Source organism: Octodon degus, unplaced genomic scaffold (genome assembly GCF_000260255.1).
Source record: "Octodon degus isolate 3935 unplaced genomic scaffold, OctDeg1.0 scaffold00025, whole genome shotgun sequence".
NCBI lineage: Eukaryota > Metazoa > Chordata > Mammalia > Rodentia > Octodontidae > Octodon > Octodon degus.
The window spans coordinates 8,528,260-8,548,297 of record NW_004524601.1 but is presented as its reverse complement, the minus strand read 5'-3'; the positions used below and the strand labels follow the sequence as shown (position 1 = coordinate 8,548,297).

Genomic DNA, 20,038 nt, shown 5'->3' with positions numbered 1-20,038 from the left:
GCACAGGAGGAGGCGTGTGAGTATGTCAGTAGTGCACCCTAAGGTGGCTCCTCAACAGCAGTGTGTGTTTAAATAAAATTTATTGCGATAAAGACGCATTGTCCTTAGTCCCCCCAATCCTTCTCCCTGCTTTGAATATGCTTAGTCCATCATTCTTGCTATTTAATTTCTGATGCTCTTCTGGATTCCTGTCTTGTGTCGTTAAAGTTTTATCAAAAATGCGGTGAATACATCTGCCAAGTGTCAGACATCACAATGGCAGGGTCCTCAAATACGGCCCTGGGCCCTGAAACATGACAGCGGGTCCCCATTCATCTTAGTCCTCAGATCGGGCACTGTGTGACTTCTGCTTTTACCAAGGTCAAAGTGGCCAGGAAAGGTAAATGTGCTGAGCTGAATCCGGACCTCCCCAAGGCAGCCACCACAGTAAAACTGATGGCGTCATAAAGCAGGGCTTCCAGCACTACTGCAGAAAGTGAGGGGAACTGGGGGATCCGTGTGCTCAAAGCAGGAGTATTCTGAGGCAAGTGAATGGGGTGCCTTTTCTTGATGTGAGTTGGTCGAACCATCTCCCAATCAATACCCAGAGGTAAGACTTTATTTAAATTACAACATAAGTAGAACTAAGAGTGGCTGAGGTCTCCAGAGTTCTACTCTTCCTATGTCCTACTGGTTGGGGGAAATGAACTTCAAGTTTCAGGTCCTTACTTTACTAAAGTAATTTCTTACTTTACAAATAGTAATTTCCTAATAGAATTCTGTATGATGAAATGAGATAATGCCTGAGGCATGCACACAACATTGCTGGCTACTGGAATTCTTAGCCTGCCACAAAAGATCCAGTTCAACATATTGGTTCCTTTGTGTTCCACTTGTATCTTACTGCTTTCAGCAGTACAAATTCGAGCAAATATGAGGGACCAAAGGTTGCTGTGCTACATAAATATTTAACACGTTGATTTTTACTGGGGAAAGCATATAAATAGATGAACATCAAGCTGTTTTGCTAATGGCATGGCTGCTTAATTGAGGCATTTCTTATGGAGAGTTAAAAAATGATTTTACAGTTCTCATTGCTATAAGATAAAGCAATGGTTAAAATAAAAATAGTCTCTGCAATAGCATGCTCCTGTCCGCTCCCTTTAGGACTGAGTTCCTGGCTGCAGAGGACTTTGTGTAGACACTGAGATCAAGCAGAGTACAAAGGTCACAATGCCAATTTCTTCTGCAACTTGTTTTGCGGTGTCAGAGTCTTAGTATTTAGGGAAAGACGGGTGGTTGCTATGGAACTCTTAATAATGATTGCTGCCTGTACCTCCATTCTTCATACTCCCAATCTCCAATAAAAAAATCCCTTAGAACTGCGCTGTAGGGCAGTAAACAAACTTTCGAGCAGGAATTAACGAGGCCCAGGCATTAGTGTCTTAATGTCGGAAATAACTTTCCTTATAACCTCCGCTTACACTGGCCGTGCGGCTGAGTGGGAGCAACTTCTGGGGGAGCCCTACGAGGTTCCAACTTTGCTCTTTAGATGGGCGCTGCTAAAAGCAGCAGCATTTGGGGACTTTCATCATAAAATAAATATCAAAAACTTCTTGATTTGTGCAGAACTGGGTTTAGCACGGGTCTTTTTATTTTCGTGTATGAAAAGAGCTAGTAATTCAGCCGTATGGATTCCTAAGTGGAGAGAAGAAGCTATTCTTGATGAAATATTTATCTGTGTATTTTAAAAAATAAACTTTGTAGAAAAACGGACATTTTTACCATATTTCTGTGAGAGCCGTGCACTACGTAATAAATGTTTCTTACTCCTGAATTATTTTTCCGAGATACAGATCACAGTCCCCATTAATGTATAACTGATCTTTGGGGAAAAACTAATTGAGTTCTTGAGCTTCAGGCACATAAAGTTAGGAGTGGGTTATTGGATGGGGGGAAGAAGACGTCTAATTTGGGGAGTTTGCGCCCTCACCAGTATGCAAATAACTGCACAATAACAGAATAAACAGCTTCCGTCTTCCCCACCACTGCTTTCTCTGGGCCCTCAAGTATCTGTTTCTCAACAATTATCTGGCTTAATTCTCTGTTTTATAGCTTAGGATTTTAATGCTTCAAATGTGGAACACAGAATAAAATGTGATTGTCAGTCAAATTTAGAACGATGCCAGAGTGTCATTTTCCACTGGCAAGCAACTCGTTCATAAGAACAAATAGAAAAAGGATTTTTGAAAGGGAAGGTAACCATTGCATTAGCTCTGGATCCCCCCAGCTCGACAGTGACAGGAAGAGAAAACAACTCTGCCACTCTGGAAGGGTTAAAAGGGCAGGCATGCCTCGGGCCCTGTGCGAAATTAAGTCTTCTACCCAGTCTATGGCATGGGAGAAGACAAAGGCTGATCTGAATGAATAAACTGAACGTATAGTTCAGTCCACTTATTTTTTGCAGGACCATTTAAGGTACTAGAAGGTCTGGTTCCTTAAAATTCCGTTCAATAAAAATGCAGATGGAACTAGCAGATTCATCCAGCTACAGCAATAAATTCAGATGATCTCCAGAACTGGCCAAGTGATGTCAAGAAAGTTAAACTTGAAGAATGAGAGTTGGAGTTCTAAATGAGATCAGGGGAAAAAAAGCAGAGTTAATAGGAGAAATCAAGACTGAAGCAATCAACATTACTGCTGCATTTGGAAGGGAGTTTAAAAATCAATTCTTCCTGCTTGTAAAATTGTTCTGCCAGAAACTGGTGTTGTTGTAGACTTTTAAAAATTTTTTAGTTTATTTAATCTTCTTTTACACAGTCATTGTTAATGCAACAATCCAATATTTGTGGTAACATTAGTGCAAAGTAAGAACACAGCTGAATAGTTTATATCATCTATACACCTTGTCAATCCTATTCTTTTGACTCAAACCAAGCATAGTTGGTTAATGTTGCCTTGGTAACCTCTGCTCATATCTGGACTCACAGTGGTACCTACTACAGGTAGAGAATTTGCTTTCTGGCTCTACTATCTTTAAAGCACAAATTCACCAAATATTAGCATCTTGTCATTAAAGGTAGATAAAGCAATATTTAGTATAATGTCAGGCAGCAGCACATATGACCTTGCCTGAAGGAATGTGCACACACGCACAAAGCACTAGTATGCATTCAGAAGTTAGGAAACATGTTAATATTCAGTGAAATTAACGTATAAATAAAATATGATCTGGAATAAAATTACCATTAAGTGCAGAAAAGAAAAAAAAGTAGCTTCCTTCTCTTCCCAAACTTTGGTGTTTCAACATCTTATAAACCTACCTTATTCGGAGAATAAAGGTTATTGCAAATTTGAGAGAAATTAAAGGCTAGTACAATCCAGTGTGCTACAAGAAACATACATGTCAATTAGTTTTTGAAGATTTATATTCATTCCAGTGTTAGACAAATCTTCTGAAATTCTTCGGAGAAATATTTGTGGTGATTTTTATTTATGAAGGGGAAAACCCCCAGAGTTTTAGCACTATTAAATGTTATATTATTTAAAAATGTTAGAAAATAAAAGTACTGTGAGGACAGTACATGTTATTCCAGGATCTATGAACTCCTTTACTATTGTTATTTAAAGAGTAAAATAACTAAGCTTAACACTGCAAATATTTCCCTGTTAAGCTCATGCTTATTTCTCTTTCCCTTCAGTGTCTTTGGCATTCTTGCTTCCCATTTCTCTTATTTTCCAACTTTTTCTTCTTGGTTTTTCTTTCTTAAACCTGATCTGATTCCCTATCCTAGATCACTGGTTGGACAGGGCATCTTTCAACTTTTCCTTCATTGGCAGTAAAGCAGTGGGCTTCTAGTAACTGAATTATCTGCTGAACATTCCCTTCTACCTGTTGTAAGTGTTTCCTTCTTAAAACTATATAATTATGTTTTTAGCTTGCAAGTAGGTATAACGTGTATACACGTGTAGAAATCTCTCATTAGGTTCACAGAGAGACACAGAAATTCGCTGTATCCTTCATACACAATCAACGAGCTGATGGAATGAACAGGAGGAAACGTAACATTTCATCCCTGGTATCTTGGTAACTGAAGTGTCCCCCGACCCAGCCCAAAGGATCCCGCTTTAATTGTTCCATTCCTTTTTTCTGGGCAGTCTTGGAGGAATTATACAGAAAGGACCCTGAGCACGCAGTGAAACGCGAGCTCATGGCAGAGTGCTTGGTATGACTCATGCGTGGTGTGGCTAAGGTGCGGCCAGAGCTCGTGCCTGGCGAGGACAGTGTGGCAGTGTTGGGGACAGAAGGCAGGTGTGGGGTCTGGCTGTGCTCAGGCACTCTGGTCCACCTGCAGCATGGCCGCCCGCTCTGTCGCCTCTGGAGCCAGCATGCAGCCATCCTCCTCCTGGTGCTTCTTCTGGGCTTGTTCCAGGGCCGTTGGTTCTTCTTCCTCACCTTCCACGATGGTCAGGTCCACATTGCTGTCCATCCCTGAGCTGCTCCTTCTTGGGGCCACCTTCTCCGCCTCCCCCTCATCCAGGGCACTGGGCAGCGATGCTGCAGAATGGCCCTCTGCCAGGGAGCCCTCCTCCTGGTCATTGGATGCCATCTCTTCTGACTTGGCCTCGTTCTCCGCCAGGCTTTCCCCCTCTCGCACTTTCTTTCGCCCAAAAGTGAGGGGAGAAACCTTGAAGGGAGAACTTTTGCCCCCTGAGGATGTCTTCTGGTGGTTAGAAGTGAGGGATTTCTTAATTTTCTGTCTCCTTTCCACGGAGACGATCTTTGTGCCCAGTTCGGTCATCTTCTTTTCGATGTTCTGGCGGGAAAAGGCTTTCTTGAGGCTGCCCACTTTCCGGAGACTGGATCTCTTGAGTTTCTCTGCCCTGCTCTCCTCTGTCTTTTCCTCAGCACTGTCCTCCAGGGCCTCCTCATCGCGGGGTGGCTCGTCCTCCGAGGACAGGTCCACCTCGTGCAGTGTGTCCTCCAGTGCCTGGTTCTCGCCCTCCAGCTCGCCCTTCCCTTCCACGGCACTGGAGGCCGGCGCCTTCGCGAACACGCTGCCAGGGATCTCGTGTTCCTCCTGCAAAGATGACAGGTCAGTTTCAGGTTAATGGTGTGTGTCACAAACAGGCCGGAGCCACTGTCATGTGTGAATAGGCTCTGAGAATTGGAAGTGGCAGACTCGAAGTTTGCAGCTTTGGTTCCCTAGAGGGGGCAGTATCCATTCCACATCGGGCAAATCATTTTCCTCCAGGCTGAACCAAGGCCAGCACTGGCCTAGCAGGACTATCAAGAGAACAGCTGGCCAAGGTCCTATCAGTGACAGGCAGGGGGAAGTGAACTGTGACTCAGACAGACCAGGAAGCCACTTCGATAAAGGAGCTAAAGCAAATTACTGTGCAGTGAGCCCAGGGGCCCACTCTTCCGTAGCTCCCCTCTAGGTCAGCAGTCTCAGATCCTGCCCCAGTCTCCCTGCAAGATGGCCTGCAGGTCAAGATGCAAGACAAAGATGGGAGCAGGGCAGAAACATGAGAAGTCTTCAAGGGGAGCCAACAGACAGCCTTGGTGAGGTTCCTTCTCCAAGTAGAGATCGAGAGAAGGTTTGGTCACTGTGAACATGGGCTTGGAGGCAGCACTTGGCTTGCTGATGACATTCAGAATGACAGGAGAGAAGGGCTTGCCTTCCGGGAGCTATGCACTAAGCCTTGACATTTAGGATATCCTCTGTGGGAGGGAACAAGGGGGCCGGAGAGCAGGGTCCCTTGTGGAGCTGTGAGGAAAGATCCTAACAGGCGCAGCACAGGAAGCCCCTGTTGTTGCAGGAGGTTCTCCAGGGATGCAGGCTTTGGCCCCCCCTCATGCAGAGTGAGGTGCTCAGGAAGCTACCCTTCCTCTTGCCTGCACCCTGGACTCTCCACCCCCAGTGCTCACACAGGCAACGGTGTCCTGGGGCAGGGACTCAGGGTGCAGAGCCTGAGAGATGCCTCCAGACCTCAAAAGGGATGGACGGCCCTGCAGCACAGCCTACTGCGCAGATCTGAATCCTGACAGCCTTGGGGCCGCAAAGCATACGGGCAAGCCCATCCCACAGTGTCCCTGGGAGATGCAGCATGGGACCGGATGTGCGGCAGGATATGTGGCAGGATGCCTGAGCCTGAAGGGCTGGGTGGCTTCAGCAAGCAGCTTGGCCTCCTTCTTCCAGATCTGACCTGGAGGGTTTGACCTGAATCAGACGGCGTCAAAGAGGCTCTGCTCTGTAGCACCGGGCCACCCCACTGGAACCAGGGCCTGAAGGTGACCTGGGCTGCCCAGTGCACTTTCAGTTTGAAAAGTAACCAGACTTAGTGTACTGAAAAGTCCACATGAGCTCTAAACTTCATGCAAAACCCACATGAATGGTGAACACTTTCTTTCTCATGGTGCAAGTTTGATTGACTGATGAAAAGTCAGTAAAACTGGGTTCTTATTTTTAAAAATGCCACAAGAGTGTGATTGTATTTTTAATTTCTTGACTCAAAGTTTAAATGAACAAAATCCTCCTTCCCCACCAAAGCTGGGCCTGTAGAGTTCGGAAGGAAGACAGTCTTTGCCTCCCCTCACCTACACTCCTGTGGAATCCTTTCCAGGAGTGGTCAGACAGAAAGGAGAAAACCTCAAGCAGAAGTGAAAGACAGAAAGTCGGGCCCAGTGAACCCCTACGGGAGTGAAGCTATTACGTACTGTTTCCTAAGGTCTCTGCTCAGCAGCCCACCCTGAATGCCACGGAGAGAGTTAGGAACCCAGGATAAAGGACAGAGGAGAACAGCAGGGGAGCGCGGGGGTCCTTTGTGAATGGGACTTGTAGAGAGCGCCTTCTCCTGCTCTGGGCTGAGGCTGCTGCTGTCTCACCAGAATGGAGCCCTAGGAGGGAGGGAGGGAGGGAGGGAGCCATTGTCTCTGTTCTGCTCCGAGTCTTCACAGCTGTAGCTCTCCAGCCCCCTGTGAAAGAAGTACCTGTTGGGCAGGGTGGATGCCCGAGATGCCCAGAGGTGGCAGGAATGGAGGCTGCTCCTTGACAGGCAGGCTTGAGGCTACAAAGGGTGGGCTGAGTTTTGTATGTAGAAGTTTCTTGAATGCTGGTGCCCTGGGAAATCAGGAGAACTCAAGGCCCAAGAGGATAGAGATTGCTAGAGGAAGAATTTTTTCCTCCATAGATGAGTATCCCTGAAGAGGGACCGTCCGCAGTGGCTGCACTCTGAGGCTTAATCTGAGCAGCTTTCTTCTGGGGCTTGACAACCCTCAGGAAGGGTTGACAGATGTTGCAGGAAAAGAAGAAGCCAAAAGTTCAATGAAATGTTACTGAGAGTCTGCAGCGAGGAAAGCCAGAAATCGAGGCAGAAAACTGTAAAAATAGGGCTTGGTGCACAGAGAACAGGTACGGAGTAATCAAATGTAAAAAAGTAATCTGTAATTTCCCTTTCTTCAACCTTCACAGAAGCTAGGCCTATCAACTGTGCTTCCGAAAGGATTAACCTGAGGCTCCTTCCCAACGTACAGTTGCTGCAGAAGCTTAGATTGCTTGCATCTCTCTCACCACCAAACTTCGCGTACTGAAAAGTCCATGCAGGATCTAAACTTCATGCAAAGTTCAGGTCAGTGTCCCACAGAGGACAGTGACCAGAGGTGACCTGTGGTAGGTATGTCCCAGCAAGGGCAGGGAGCTGCTGAAGGAAGGTGGGGAACTCAGAAGAATGCTCTTGAAAAATGCCAGAGAAATTTATACGAGCGCCCTGGACGCCAACCCTGGAAACAAGCCCAGTGGGAACACAGACAGTCCTGACCGGGCTGGCTGTATGTGCAACTGGAAACAGGCGCAACCTGTCCTCCTGGCTCACTGCTGTACTTCCTCTGCCACTTTAATTACCCAAGCAGCGTTTCATGCCCTGTCTCCTGGACAGTGCTGATGGCTTCTTATGGCATCCACTCTGAAGGCAAGGCCTTGCCTTTCACAGAGCAGTGTGTGGCTGTCTAAGCACACGGAGCCTTTACCTTTCCACAGTGTTTGTTTAGAAACAGAAAAATAAGATGCTGCTCAAGATCTGTTTTCTTTCGAAAGACCGAGGCATGGTGCTTTGAGGCAGACCACTGTGAAGTGGTTCTGAGCAGGATTTAATAGTAACCAATTGACTTCCATGTTTACCTGTGAGTCTGTCCCAGGCCTAGGCCCCTGGCTGGACAGGGACAGAGGACTCATAGTAAGTGAACCTCTGTGAGTCCCTGTGATGGCCTGTGGGGTTGGTATGCCTCAAAGGACAAGATAAGGCCACAGCTGAGGACATTTGGCTCCAGCCCCAATTAACTAAAAGGAGGCTGCAGCTGCAGGCTCCACACTCCTCCAATAAATGCCAACCTAAGGATAAAGTGGTTCTCCTGACTGACATAACATACTGCATGGAAAATACCTCTCAAAGCCCTGCTAGATTCCCGAGTTGTCTTCACTAACTTCCTGTTACAAATTAGTTAGGTTAGATATACAGCCACTTTCTCTTAGAAGAAAGATTTGTACTAATAGTTTTTGGACAAGATATCATGTCTGCATCTTATACTATGAATAACTACTATGAAGATAACAATATGCAATGTATTAAATATTATAACTGTCCTACTGACCTGTTTTGAAACTGTCTCCTTGCTATTTCTTTCTCAATAAAATTAATTTTTTAAAAAGAACCAAATAAATATAGCACTGCCCAGAGAAGTTCTTTGTCAGAACCCAGAGGATCATGAATTCTTTGAGAGGGTTTGGATCCTCCTGAAATCCCCAAATCTGGCTACTTTTCTCATTTTCTTTAGCCCTCTCCATCCACTCATTTGGGAGACTGTGGGCCAGCTCAGCCCACCATAACTAAGGGAAACTATTAACATGACCATATGTTTGAGGATGAAGACATATTATAATGGTAAAAATTCAAGTTAAACCTCAGATAATGCATCCTCTGGACCTACCCTCCTCTCCCCAAAGGGCCAAGTCGCTCCTGAATGCCTGCTTTTGTATGAGTCTCTCTCTCTCTCTCTCTCTCTCTCTCTCTCTCTCTCTCTCTCTCTCTCTCACACACACACACACACACACACACACACACACACACACCTTGATATTTTGCACCCCCTGAGGGGGTGACACTTCTGCTCTTCAGCATCCTGCTGTCCTGCCCTTGATCTGCTCAGTCTCACAGATTCTGAGACTGGCAGCCCTCTCAGGGGAAGGAGCAAGCACACATCCCTACCTCCACCACTGCCTGCACTGCCCCGTGCCCATTTGTCTACTAGGGTTTGTGGCTCCTTAAAATGGTATAGGAGTCCCAGCGGGTTGCACCTTTTCTTCAGGCAGTTGTCTCTGTTTTCAAAAAGTCCTCAGCCTCCACTGATACCAATGTTTCCAGTTCTGACCTTTCACAAAGAGCCTTGGGAGGCTTTCAAAGGAGGAAGAAGTAATCATCACACTCTAAACATATATGATGGATATACTTGCAGCATAAAAGAGAGAAGGCGTGGAAAGAACTCTGGGGAAGTAGCTTTCCCCTGCATCTCAGCTTGTTTGCTATTTATTTTGATTCTTGTGAACTCACTGTCCCAGGCGTGCAGAGAAATAGCAAAGCACAGAAACTTGCCACTGTGCTGGGCCCTGCTTAAGGAAGCAAATCTCTGCACCAATGTAGCAACGCACACTTTTTAAAAAAAGACTCCATGACTAGTGTTAGAAAAGTAAATCAACTTAAGTCACGGGCTTGAATAAGGAGAGAGAAGCCAGCAGTTTGTTTTCCTGCCACTAACTTATCATCGTTGTTGTTAGACAGAAGTATTGGAGGGCTGAGAGGCCCCCTGGAGGGGTAGGAAAGTCATAAGTGGGTATCTTCTGCAGTGAGCTCTCAGTGCTGCCTACTGACGTGGAGCTCCCGCGCCCGCCCGGCACGGGGAGGGAGCTATAGGTCTCTTTCTCACATTGATGGCTTGCTCCAGTTTGTGTTCCCGAGGTCTACACTGCCAAGTGCATAAGGCCATTGACTCGCCCTGCACCCCCAGGGCAGCTGCGGAACCAGCATCAGAAGAATAAACTGCATTAGTTATAATCCCTGAGTGCTCATTCACATTCTGGAGGATTTAAAAGTTTCATTATGTTTCAGTGTTATCAAGGGCTCAATTTTTTTTTTTTTTTTAAGATCACACTGGTTCCTAGGTGATCTTTGTTACTTGTAGAAAACCAGATCACACTGAATTATTTAACATGTGATATAGAAGCACCAGGGAACGTGAACTTCACCACAGTGGGGTTACGGTGTTGGCTTCTGCTCACTTCACCATTCTCTTCCGTAGTTTCCGGTATTAATAAAATGGAACGTTGCCATCACTTGGCTTCCAGGCACTCCGCTTCTTTGATATAGAAGAGTTAAATGAAATCATTGTTAAGGTGCTGTCCACATCTCAAATATTTGATTATCTGATAGTAACCTGCACTCTACAAAAAGAAAGAATTAACAAATGGCAGAGGTTCGACCATGTACTTGTGTTAAAGGTGTTTTCTTCCACACAAGAATCGAAGCTGTAGGGCTAGAGCTGCTTTGCAGAGCACTTTTCACTCATTCATTCAACTCACGCAGAAATAGAAGACAAAATAGTGGAAGGGAAAATGTTGGTTTGGAAGAGCTGCGTCTGCCAAATAATGTGGGGGTTTTGTGCATCTTTTTGAGACAGGGTGTCACTGTGCAGCTCAGGCTGGCCTTGAGCTTATTTTGCAGCCAAGGCTGGCCTCAAACTTGCAACAATGCCCTCGCTTCAGCCTCCCGAGTGCTGGGATTTCAGAGGTGTGCCGAGGTGTGCCACCATGCCTGGATTGTACCAACATGCTCAGCTGTTTTTTTTTTCTTTTATTATATGAAGAAATATAATGATTTTTAAAAAAATATCAACAATAATCAGCTATTTTCTTAAAGTACCTTGGGCAATGCTAGCATTCAGTAAGTATAAGTAGTGATGGTAAGAGCAAATATCTCTTTATCTCATAAACTGAAAGGAGGTTGGTAACACGTCGAGCTGGACAGCCCCTCCTGGCAGCGTTCATCAACGTGACACAAATACAACCAGCTGTCATCGGAAGACATCTACGGTCATTTACATCTCCATTTTTTTTTCAAGCCTGTACAATTTCATAGCTCTTAAAGTACGGGCTTTGAAAGAAAGAGCATATTCTCTTAAAAATCAGTTTTAAAATAGTCCCAAGAGAGTACACTTTCAGCCCTTTGCTAACTTTCTGATTTCATCGAAGGGACCAAATGGTGACAGTTTGAGCATGTTTATGGGCCCAATTCCCCAGGGTGCATCCACCGCTAACATCTAACCTCCCCATACTTTTTTTTGGCCCAATTTCATAATTTTTATGTATAGGAAAATATAAGTGGTCCAGGAGGACTCTCATTTTAGTCTCTGGATTAGAAAGGATTCCCAAATTGCTTTTACAAATAATCATTACTAGGACCCAAGAGGACATCAGCGGACACCATGCCTTCTGGGTCAATCCCAGGGGAACATCAAAGCTCTTCAAAGACCATAGACAATCCACTCTTAGCTGTGATGTCACTGCTGTTCTCTAGAAACTTCACTTTAAGTAAGAGATAGCTGCACTTGCAGGCATCGTTTCAGGGCTGGTCTTCTTCAGCATTTGCTCCTTAGTAATCAATGCCTGTCCGTCTCATTGCATTTGGTCTGGGTTCTGTCACCAGATTTGGAATCCAAGCATTGGTCTGAAGTTCTTACCACAAAATGAAAAGGGAAAGCTGGTGAGTTTAATTAGGACTCAAAAATTTTATTTAATTGTTGAAAGGGAGATGAATGTTCCCCCTGTTGGAGATGCTACTGGTTATAATTTAGGTAACAGCTAAGGAATTAAAGTTTATTAGCTACAACATTGTTGTCAAGTTCAGCACAGAGTTCAATAAATAAATATATGACATGTTTCAAATAGACTGAATTCAGAACAAATTAAAAACTGTTTTTTTTTTTTTTTTTTTTTTTGTCTTTTGGAGATAGGGTCTCTCTATGCAGTTCAGGCTGGCCTTGATTTCACTTTGTAGGCCAGGCTGGTCTCAAACTGTCAACGATTTTCCTGCCTCAGCCTCCCTAGGCTGGGATTACAGGTGTGTGGCATCATGCTCAACAGAAAAAATTGCAGTGTGGAATGAAAAAGATACAAATATGTAACTATCTAGCCAACAAATCAATACACACACGCACACGAGCACACACACACACACACACACACACACACACACACACACCACCCCTGTAGACTTCAGAGGCCATGATAGGATTCATAAAATAGAAAGGCGATTCTCTCAGTGTTATGGTATTATGCATGTTCAAGACAAGGAACAGCTTTTCTTTTCTTAATTTCACATATTTTTCTTATTTTAAAATAGAAAATTGATGGATTTTAGTAAGGGGGATTCCAGCGCAGCATGCAAGTGGTGTGGGGCAACTATTTGAAGGGGTTCCTGATAGACTGTCTGCCTCCTCACTCCCTGCAGAGCTAGGAACAGCGGCCTCCTCTCACACTGAAGATCGTGCTGCTTCTGCTTTCATGGAGATGTGACATAATGCTAATGCTGACATGATAGCCCGCGTGTGACATGTGGTGGCAGCAGACGCTGTGGTGGTGGTATGTTTTAATAAGTGCCAACTAAAGAGGCATAATAAGCATACTTGTTTTGAGATCCCGGGAAATCTGGGGTCAGTTTTGACACAAGACCCATATAGTGGTGCCTCGGTTCACAAATTTAGTTCTCTCCACCAATCAAGTCAAATTCTGAGGCTAGGTTCAGTATTGATCTTGTGAGGAACTTTGGTACAGTTCTTCTCCAATGTGGTCTGTAGTCAGAATTGTGGACAACATTAAGTTTATGAACTGAGGCACCACTGTGGTTTTTTTTTGTTTTGTTTTTTTAAAAATATATTTGGGACAGAGTCTCACTACGTAGCTTGCACTCATAGAGATTCTCCTGTTTTCAGCCTCCCGAGCCCGGGGATCACAGATGTGTGCCACTACGCTTGGACTCAATGACCAGCTCAGCGCACATGAGCATGAGGTCTGTACGGCCTGTGGTGCTGGGGATCAAACCCCGGTCCCTCTGCTTGCCTAAGCAGGCGCTTAGTCCACTGAGCTATCTCACCGGCCCTACCACTGTGCTATTATCCAATAAAAATATAGCATCTTTTCTGAGCAAATTATTCCAGATCTGGCATTTGTACAGGGGTCGCTTACACCATGCTAGACTGTGCTATTATAAATATTATTTCTTTGGTTCCTTACCCAACAGGACAGAGATGACAGATGAAGCATTAGCATTTAAGAGCCCATGCGTGGGGTCCAATTAAATATGGATCTAAGTTCTCACTTCACAATGTGATTATTAAATAAGTATAGGCAGGCAAGTTATAATCATTTCTGAATTTCATCAGCTTCATCTGCAAATTAGGGACAGAAGACTTAAGGTACAGAAAGCAGCTTAGAAATGTGTGGAGGGCTTCAGTACACATTTTTTTTCTCTTCTTAGCTTCAGTGCATATCTGTAGAATAGACTGAAGAGACTACAGAGTAAGTCCAACATCATATAGTTGGCAAGTAATGAACCTAGGATTTGGACCAGTATCTGTGTGACTCCAATATTTATCTCTAAAACCACTGTGCTGTATGAATCACTCTCTAACAGAACTTGCTGCTTCATCTGTGGGCACAATTACTACCTTACTGTGAGAAATGAAACAGGCACCTTTCCACTGAGGGCTCTGCTTGCATTTGTTTTTCTAAGAGATCATCAGATCCTTGAGCACTGAGCTTTCTCATGTCCTTCTGCAATGAGGGGTCGTCTATGAGTCAAGAGCAAGCTTGCTTCCAGCTCCCCACCTTCCAAGATGCTTTTCCAAGTGTCCCAGAGGCCAACAGCGGGGGCCTCGGACAGAGCCTGATCGCTTTGCTTGGGATCCTCTTAGCTTCCCTTGACTTGAGCATCAGCTCAGCTTTCTCTCACTGCGTGGAAAATTCCCACTGTTTCTGGCTGTAATTTCACACCTGTCAACCAATGTGATGAAACAGGTGACCACGCCAGACCCTCAGCGTCAGCACCTGCCTTCAAGTTCCCCAATGGTTGGGCTTTTTTTTTAATGTCAGATTCACAGTTCTCTTGTGCTCTTGTCACCCTCCTCCCTCGTCCCACCCCCAACATCTGAAGAACATCCATGGCAAAACAAAACAAAATCCAAGCCTGATACTCTGTGATTTTCCTTGTCTAGATAAATGTATTTTCTTCTCTCCTTAACAGAATGAAGGATGAGACAAGAGATGATCTCTCTGATTCATACTGAAAGGAGGGATGTTCCCTTTGGCTGGCCTCTGCACTTTGGCTTTATTTGGAGATCATTATTTAATTGAGGAATAGCCTGTGAAGTGAGATTTCTAATCTCCTTTAGGCTAATAGAGTAAGGATCTCATATGGCTTCCCGTATCTGTTTTCAAGGAATCTGGCACAAGAAAACCTACCGCCTGTACATTAAAGGCCAGCAGATTTCCTGGCTGCCAAAGCCCGCAGCCTACAGGAGGACACTGGCTGCTCAGACTTTTCCAACCCTCAAGAGCAATGTAGGGAGGACAAGAAAGCAGTGCAACGAGTCTTTCCTTTTATGGGGATGGGAAGGCTCAGCTTCCAGTTTGACAGAGGGGATTCATTTAGAAAAAGAAGGCTCCCTTGATTTCAATCCCAATCCCTAAATCTCTCTTGGATGAAGGCTTTCCCTGTGTGCCTTTCACAATCAAACACTTGGCTATAGCCTCTCCCCTCCGTGGCTTTGAAATCCTCCCCTATTCATGCGGTCCCAAGGAGACAGCCCTGCGGCAGGGAGGCGGTGGCTTCCTGGCCTCTGTGTGGCTGGGTTCCTCCGGCGGAAGGGCTTCCAGCTAGCAGGGCTGCCCTTGGAATCACAAATGCCCACCACTCAGAAGAACAACAGCCCCATGCTGTCTCCCTGTCCCCAAATAGCCTCTTGCTACATTAATTGCATCACTGATGCATTAAAAAAATTAAGTGCCCTTTTTATTCTGAGGCAACCGTTTGAAAGGGAAAACATTCAAGACCAGCCTTTGTGACCGTAACTGATAACCCTTATTCGATTTTCCTTTACAGTTGCGGTCTCTGCATGAGAGGCACATCTACTATATTTGTAAGGAGTTTATGCACTGCAGTTTTTAGGGTATCATTTGCCAGGAAAGAACTCAGGAAGACTGCTCTGCCCAAAAGAGTCTTGAAAGAACAGGGCTAACTCAACTCTAATGGAATCAATCCTCCATTTGGCTGGTCCCCAAACACCCATGGCCCTTCTCACAAGGCATAGGTGAAACAGTTAGGAGTCTGACTTTTGGGTTAAGACAAAACAAAAAGCCTCTATGATTACCTCATTTCCACAAAGAGTTAATTAAAAACCACGCAGTTAACCTGCTAGGCGTCCCACTAGCTGTCAGCCAGAGTCCCGCGGTCCTAAAGCAGGGCGCGGGAGCCCACACGCGCAGGTCTGTCACCTGCACACAGGGCGCACAGGTGCTCACTGGGAAGGGCCAAGGTCTGCTAACCCCAGGGCCAATTGCTGAGGTGAAGGCTGCTGTGGCTGGGAGATTCCCACAGCTGTGTGTGGATTTCACCCTTGCCTGTTGCTGGCGGACAGGGGACAATGCCTAGTGTGCGCGGTGCAGCGACAGACAGGGCAGATGTGAAGCGTGCTAGCGGGCGCGAGGGAGTGCATGTGGGCAGGCGCGGGACACCGACCTGGAAGATGAGCACCTTGAAGTGGTTGCGACGCAGGAGCTGGGCGTGGTTGCTCTCCAGCCGCCTCACCTGCGCGCTCTGCCTGTCCATGCGCTCGCGGACAGCGCGCGTGTGCGCGCTCACCTTGCGCGACTTCTCCAGCAGCTTGCCCACCGTGCTGCTGGTGGAGGCCTGGCACTTGGAGAGCTTGGCGAGGTCGCCCTGGATGCCCTTCACCCAGCCCTCCAGGCTGATCTGCCGCTGCTCCATCTTGTGCTGGTTCTCCTGCACAGCGTCTAGCATGGTCACCAGCTTGTCCAGCAGCGTGTGAACCGTGACAGCATTCACCTGCGAGTTGTCCCTGATAGCCTCGTCCGTGCACCCCAGGTTCAGGCTGGGGCTGGGCGTGGAGGAGGGCATGGGGCTGGGGCTCGAGGTCTTCTCGGGGCGTAGGTCGGAGCTCGGGTGCTGGAACCTTTCGGCCTGGGCGGCGTCCTCTCCCATGGCTGGACAGGCTGGACAGGTGCGCACGGCCTTCCTCCCCGGAGCTGATCTGCTGGGGCCACACGGACAGAGGACAGGGTGCAGAAGGAGGCCTGCGGGTTTAGCCCTGAGCGTGGCTGTCCAGGACTGGCAGGGGTTCAGACAGGCACCAACTGGCTAAGCGGATCAGGGGAGCTGCATTCCAACTGCTGCGAAAGGCCCTGCTCCACCCAGTGGGAGGCGAAGGTCACAGGCCGAGAGCCACTCAGCAAGCGAGCTCCAGCTTGCACACACACTTCCTCACCGTCCAGGGCCCGCCGCCCGATCTCCGAGCTGCAGGGTTACGGGCCTTTCCTACTCCCCTTCCCTTTTTAAAATAAGTTCAATGCCATATTTCAATCATGACTTCATTTAGGGGCGGAGGAAAACATGCTCACTTGTCCCACCTCCACCAGCTGCAATTGGCTAAGGCCAGTAAACTTTTCTCTGGCTGCTATGCTTGCTTTAGAGCCTGTTTTTTTTCCTGGATACAAGTTATGGAAACGGAAAGTATTGTTTGCATTTGCCCTGGAACTGACTGATAGGTTGTAGAACTCGCGGGCCCTCCTGGGAGGGGTAGAGTTCAAGGGTGCTGGGCAGCCCTGTCTGTGCTGTTAGCCTCTCCTTTGCAAAAGAATGGAAGTAACTCTGACAGTGAGAGGCAAACTGTGCACTTATTATCCTGTTTCTCATGGAACACGGATGCAGAGAAAGCTGAAGGAGACTGAACTTTAGGCTTGTTAAGTAATGTTATGCGCCATTCCCGTGGGAAAGATGGGACAGTTTTTGTGATAGTTTTAATTTTTAAGAAATTAATTTTTTATTAGTGCACTTTAGAGGTACATAATGATCACCCTTATCACATGGCCTTTGAACTGCGCGTGTGACTTCTTCATGTCTTCTCCCCATTCCCTTTGCCTCTCTTCAACCCCTCCTTCCTTACAAACCTTTGTTTTCATTTTTTCCCTTTCTCTCCTTTTCTGCTGTTGTTCCCCTTTCTTCCATTCCCCTCCACCTTGCCTTGTTTCCCTTCCCCATTAACATTTAAAGATGAAACATCTTTTTTTTTTTTAATGTATTTGGTACGGGGTCTCACTACACACCTTGAACTCGAAATGATTGTCCTGTCTCAGCCTCCCCAACACTGGGATTATAGGCATGTGTTACCGTGCCCGCTCTTGGTGGCCAGCTCAGTACACCCGAGGATCCACTGAGCTATCTCACAGGCTAAAGATGGACCTTTTCTGAATGATCACTTATTTTAACTATAGGGCATTTTTGGGTTGTTTTTAGGACCTAAGATTGGCAAGTGACGCCTGTCTTCTATCCATATTGACCATTCCCACCACGCTAGTTTGTTTCAGCTGATTTTGAATCCACGCTGAGGAATTTTCTCAGATGCCTCTTCCTGCCTAGCATTCACTGACAGGCCCAGCAGGGCGACTGACTGCAGGACAGGTGAGCACCTCTCAGCTTTGACATTCCCAAAGCCCTGCTCTGTGAAGTGACACACCTGTTCTCAAATGTGGCCCTCCTCACCCAAGCCTTCGGGATGTTAGGCCCATCTCCAAGTTTCCATGCTTGGGTTGGTTTTAAATGTATCCAGCCTTCGAATGTGCTTTCACCAGGAAGTTTTTAACAGGACTTCTATGAACAAATGCAGCCAATATTGGATCAAAGATTGATCATGGGACAGTGTCATTCTTCAGTGGCAGCATCTTCACATGTGCTCATCAATCAACAGGTCCTTTGTTGTCACATTTATTGGATTCTGGCCTCTGTCTATGCAGGATCCAGAGGATTTTTACAAAGCAGAAGCCCCAGTCACGGCCCTCAATAAGTATCTCTGCTAGTTACGAAGATGAATTAGAAACATTTACAGAGACCCCCAATTTCCTCAGGTAACCAGCCTCTGCAAAGTTAATTTTAAAGTGAATTTTTTAAAAATAGAGATCAAAAATACACGAAAAGATTTGGTTGGGACTTTATCTTTTTTTTTTTTAAAGTAAAAGAATTGTTAAAATTAATTTGCCTTATATTTAACAAAATTTAGTTGGTCAGTGATGTGTTAAATGTTAGAACAAAGGATGAATCAAGTGTTGATTTTGAGAAGTATAATTTGCTAACAAAATTGCACAGTAGCATGATATCATGTCCTTTTATATTTGATTTCTATGGGCAAATCATAGAAAGTGTCATTATTTCAAAAATATTTGAGGGCTTCATCAATTTGCCAAGAGCCTCTCTTACATTTTGACATTCTAATCTTTCCCCTTAGAAACACTTATTGTGCCATCCTCCATGTGGATTTGTTCTTACAAATGTTAACTGTGCCAGCTGCAGAATTTCATTTGTTGGAGGAGCTGTCTGTGATTCAAGGGCTCCTCCGACACCACCTTCATCAATGTCCTGATTTCCTACATACATTGCCAGATCTGCGACTTCACTTTATAATCACTTGCCCTGATTTTGCATTGATTTGCACTGATTTTGCATTGCATTGTTAGGTACTGAATCATCAGCTAGATGATTACAGACATTAGACATTAGAGACCTGGGGCGTGAGGCGGAGAACGGAGAAATGCTCTCTAAAGAAGAAGAAAGGCTTGCTTTGAGTTTATTTTTTTAAAACCAGGTTTGAATAGCATAAAAAACATATTGGTAATCAATTGCTGTATAACAAATATCCTGCAGCTCAGTGCCTTAACTAACAATAACTCATGATCCTGATGTGACAGGCCTCAGGTGGTGGAGTTGTCCCCACTGAGCAGGTTCTTTCAGCTGTAGTTTGGAATGAGGAATCCAGCATGATCTCGTGCAGGTCTGGGTCCTCCGCGGGGCTGGCTCCTCCATCTTTTACCCTCCTCAAGCTCCCCATCAGATCTTTCTAATAGGGATATCAGACTTTAGATGGTGCCTTAGGATTCCAAGGGAGCAGACGCAGGGACTCTTAAGACTAGACGCTGGAAGTCTCTGGGTGTTCCTTCCACCATGTTTTACGGACACGGTGGGCACATGCTGGCCAAGCTCAGATTTACAGGGGCGAATAGACTCCGTGGATTTAGGAGAAGAACAGCAACACCAGAGCAGCGTGGGAGAGGCTGTTGTCGCCACTTTGGGAGATCACGTACATGATGCAAACGCACTCTTCTTTCAAAGGATGATTACAGATAAAGCGAAGGCCCCTTTGATCATCATCTCCATTCCTTTCTCTTTCCTCTCTCATCAGAGCTAATAATTCTTGTGGATTTAGAACACATTCTTTTGGAAACCGTAGTGGGAGTGATCGACTCATGTGTGGGCATTTTAATGCTGAGTTAAAGCTTGCTTTGTTGCATGGCCTTAAGATCACGGGAGCTACGAGGCTCTGTCCCTCCCCATCCCTGGGTGCAGCAGAATACAACTAAGGAGAGACTGTGATGCCAGCGCTCAAGACAGCAAGCTTTAGTCTTTACCTGGCCATCGGCTGCCCGTTGCTGCTTCAGGTGTGCAGTCCTCTACGCAGAGGTCACTTCAGGAGAACTTTTGCTTTGCTACTGGCTGGGGCTTTGGGCCAAAGGTGTATGTGGTTTTGCATTGTGAAGCATAGAAGTCTTCCTTAGCTCTTCGCCATCATTCTTAAGCCAGAGACAGTATGGAGTAGTTGGTACGACACGACAAGCAGCATGTATTTAAAAGACCAGAATGACAGGCCTCCCAAGCATGGCCCTAGGAT

General features: G+C 46.0%; 1 protein-coding gene across 1 annotated transcript; it reads right to left on the bottom strand.

The window, feature by feature from the left end:
* Positions 1-2,753: 2,753 nt before the first annotated feature.
* Positions 2,754-16,650, bottom strand: Cavin2 (caveolae associated protein 2). Its single transcript, XM_004628673.2, has 2 exons — positions 15,823-16,650; positions 2,754-5,060 (listed from the first exon to the last, which is right to left on the bottom strand). The coding sequence occupies exons 1-2, from the start codon at positions 16,303-16,305 to the stop codon at positions 4,311-4,313; spliced, it is 1,233 nt and encodes a 410-aa protein (XP_004628730.1). The 5' UTR covers positions 16,306-16,650; the 3' UTR covers positions 2,754-4,310.
* Between the last annotated feature and the right edge of the window lie 3,388 nt (positions 16,651-20,038).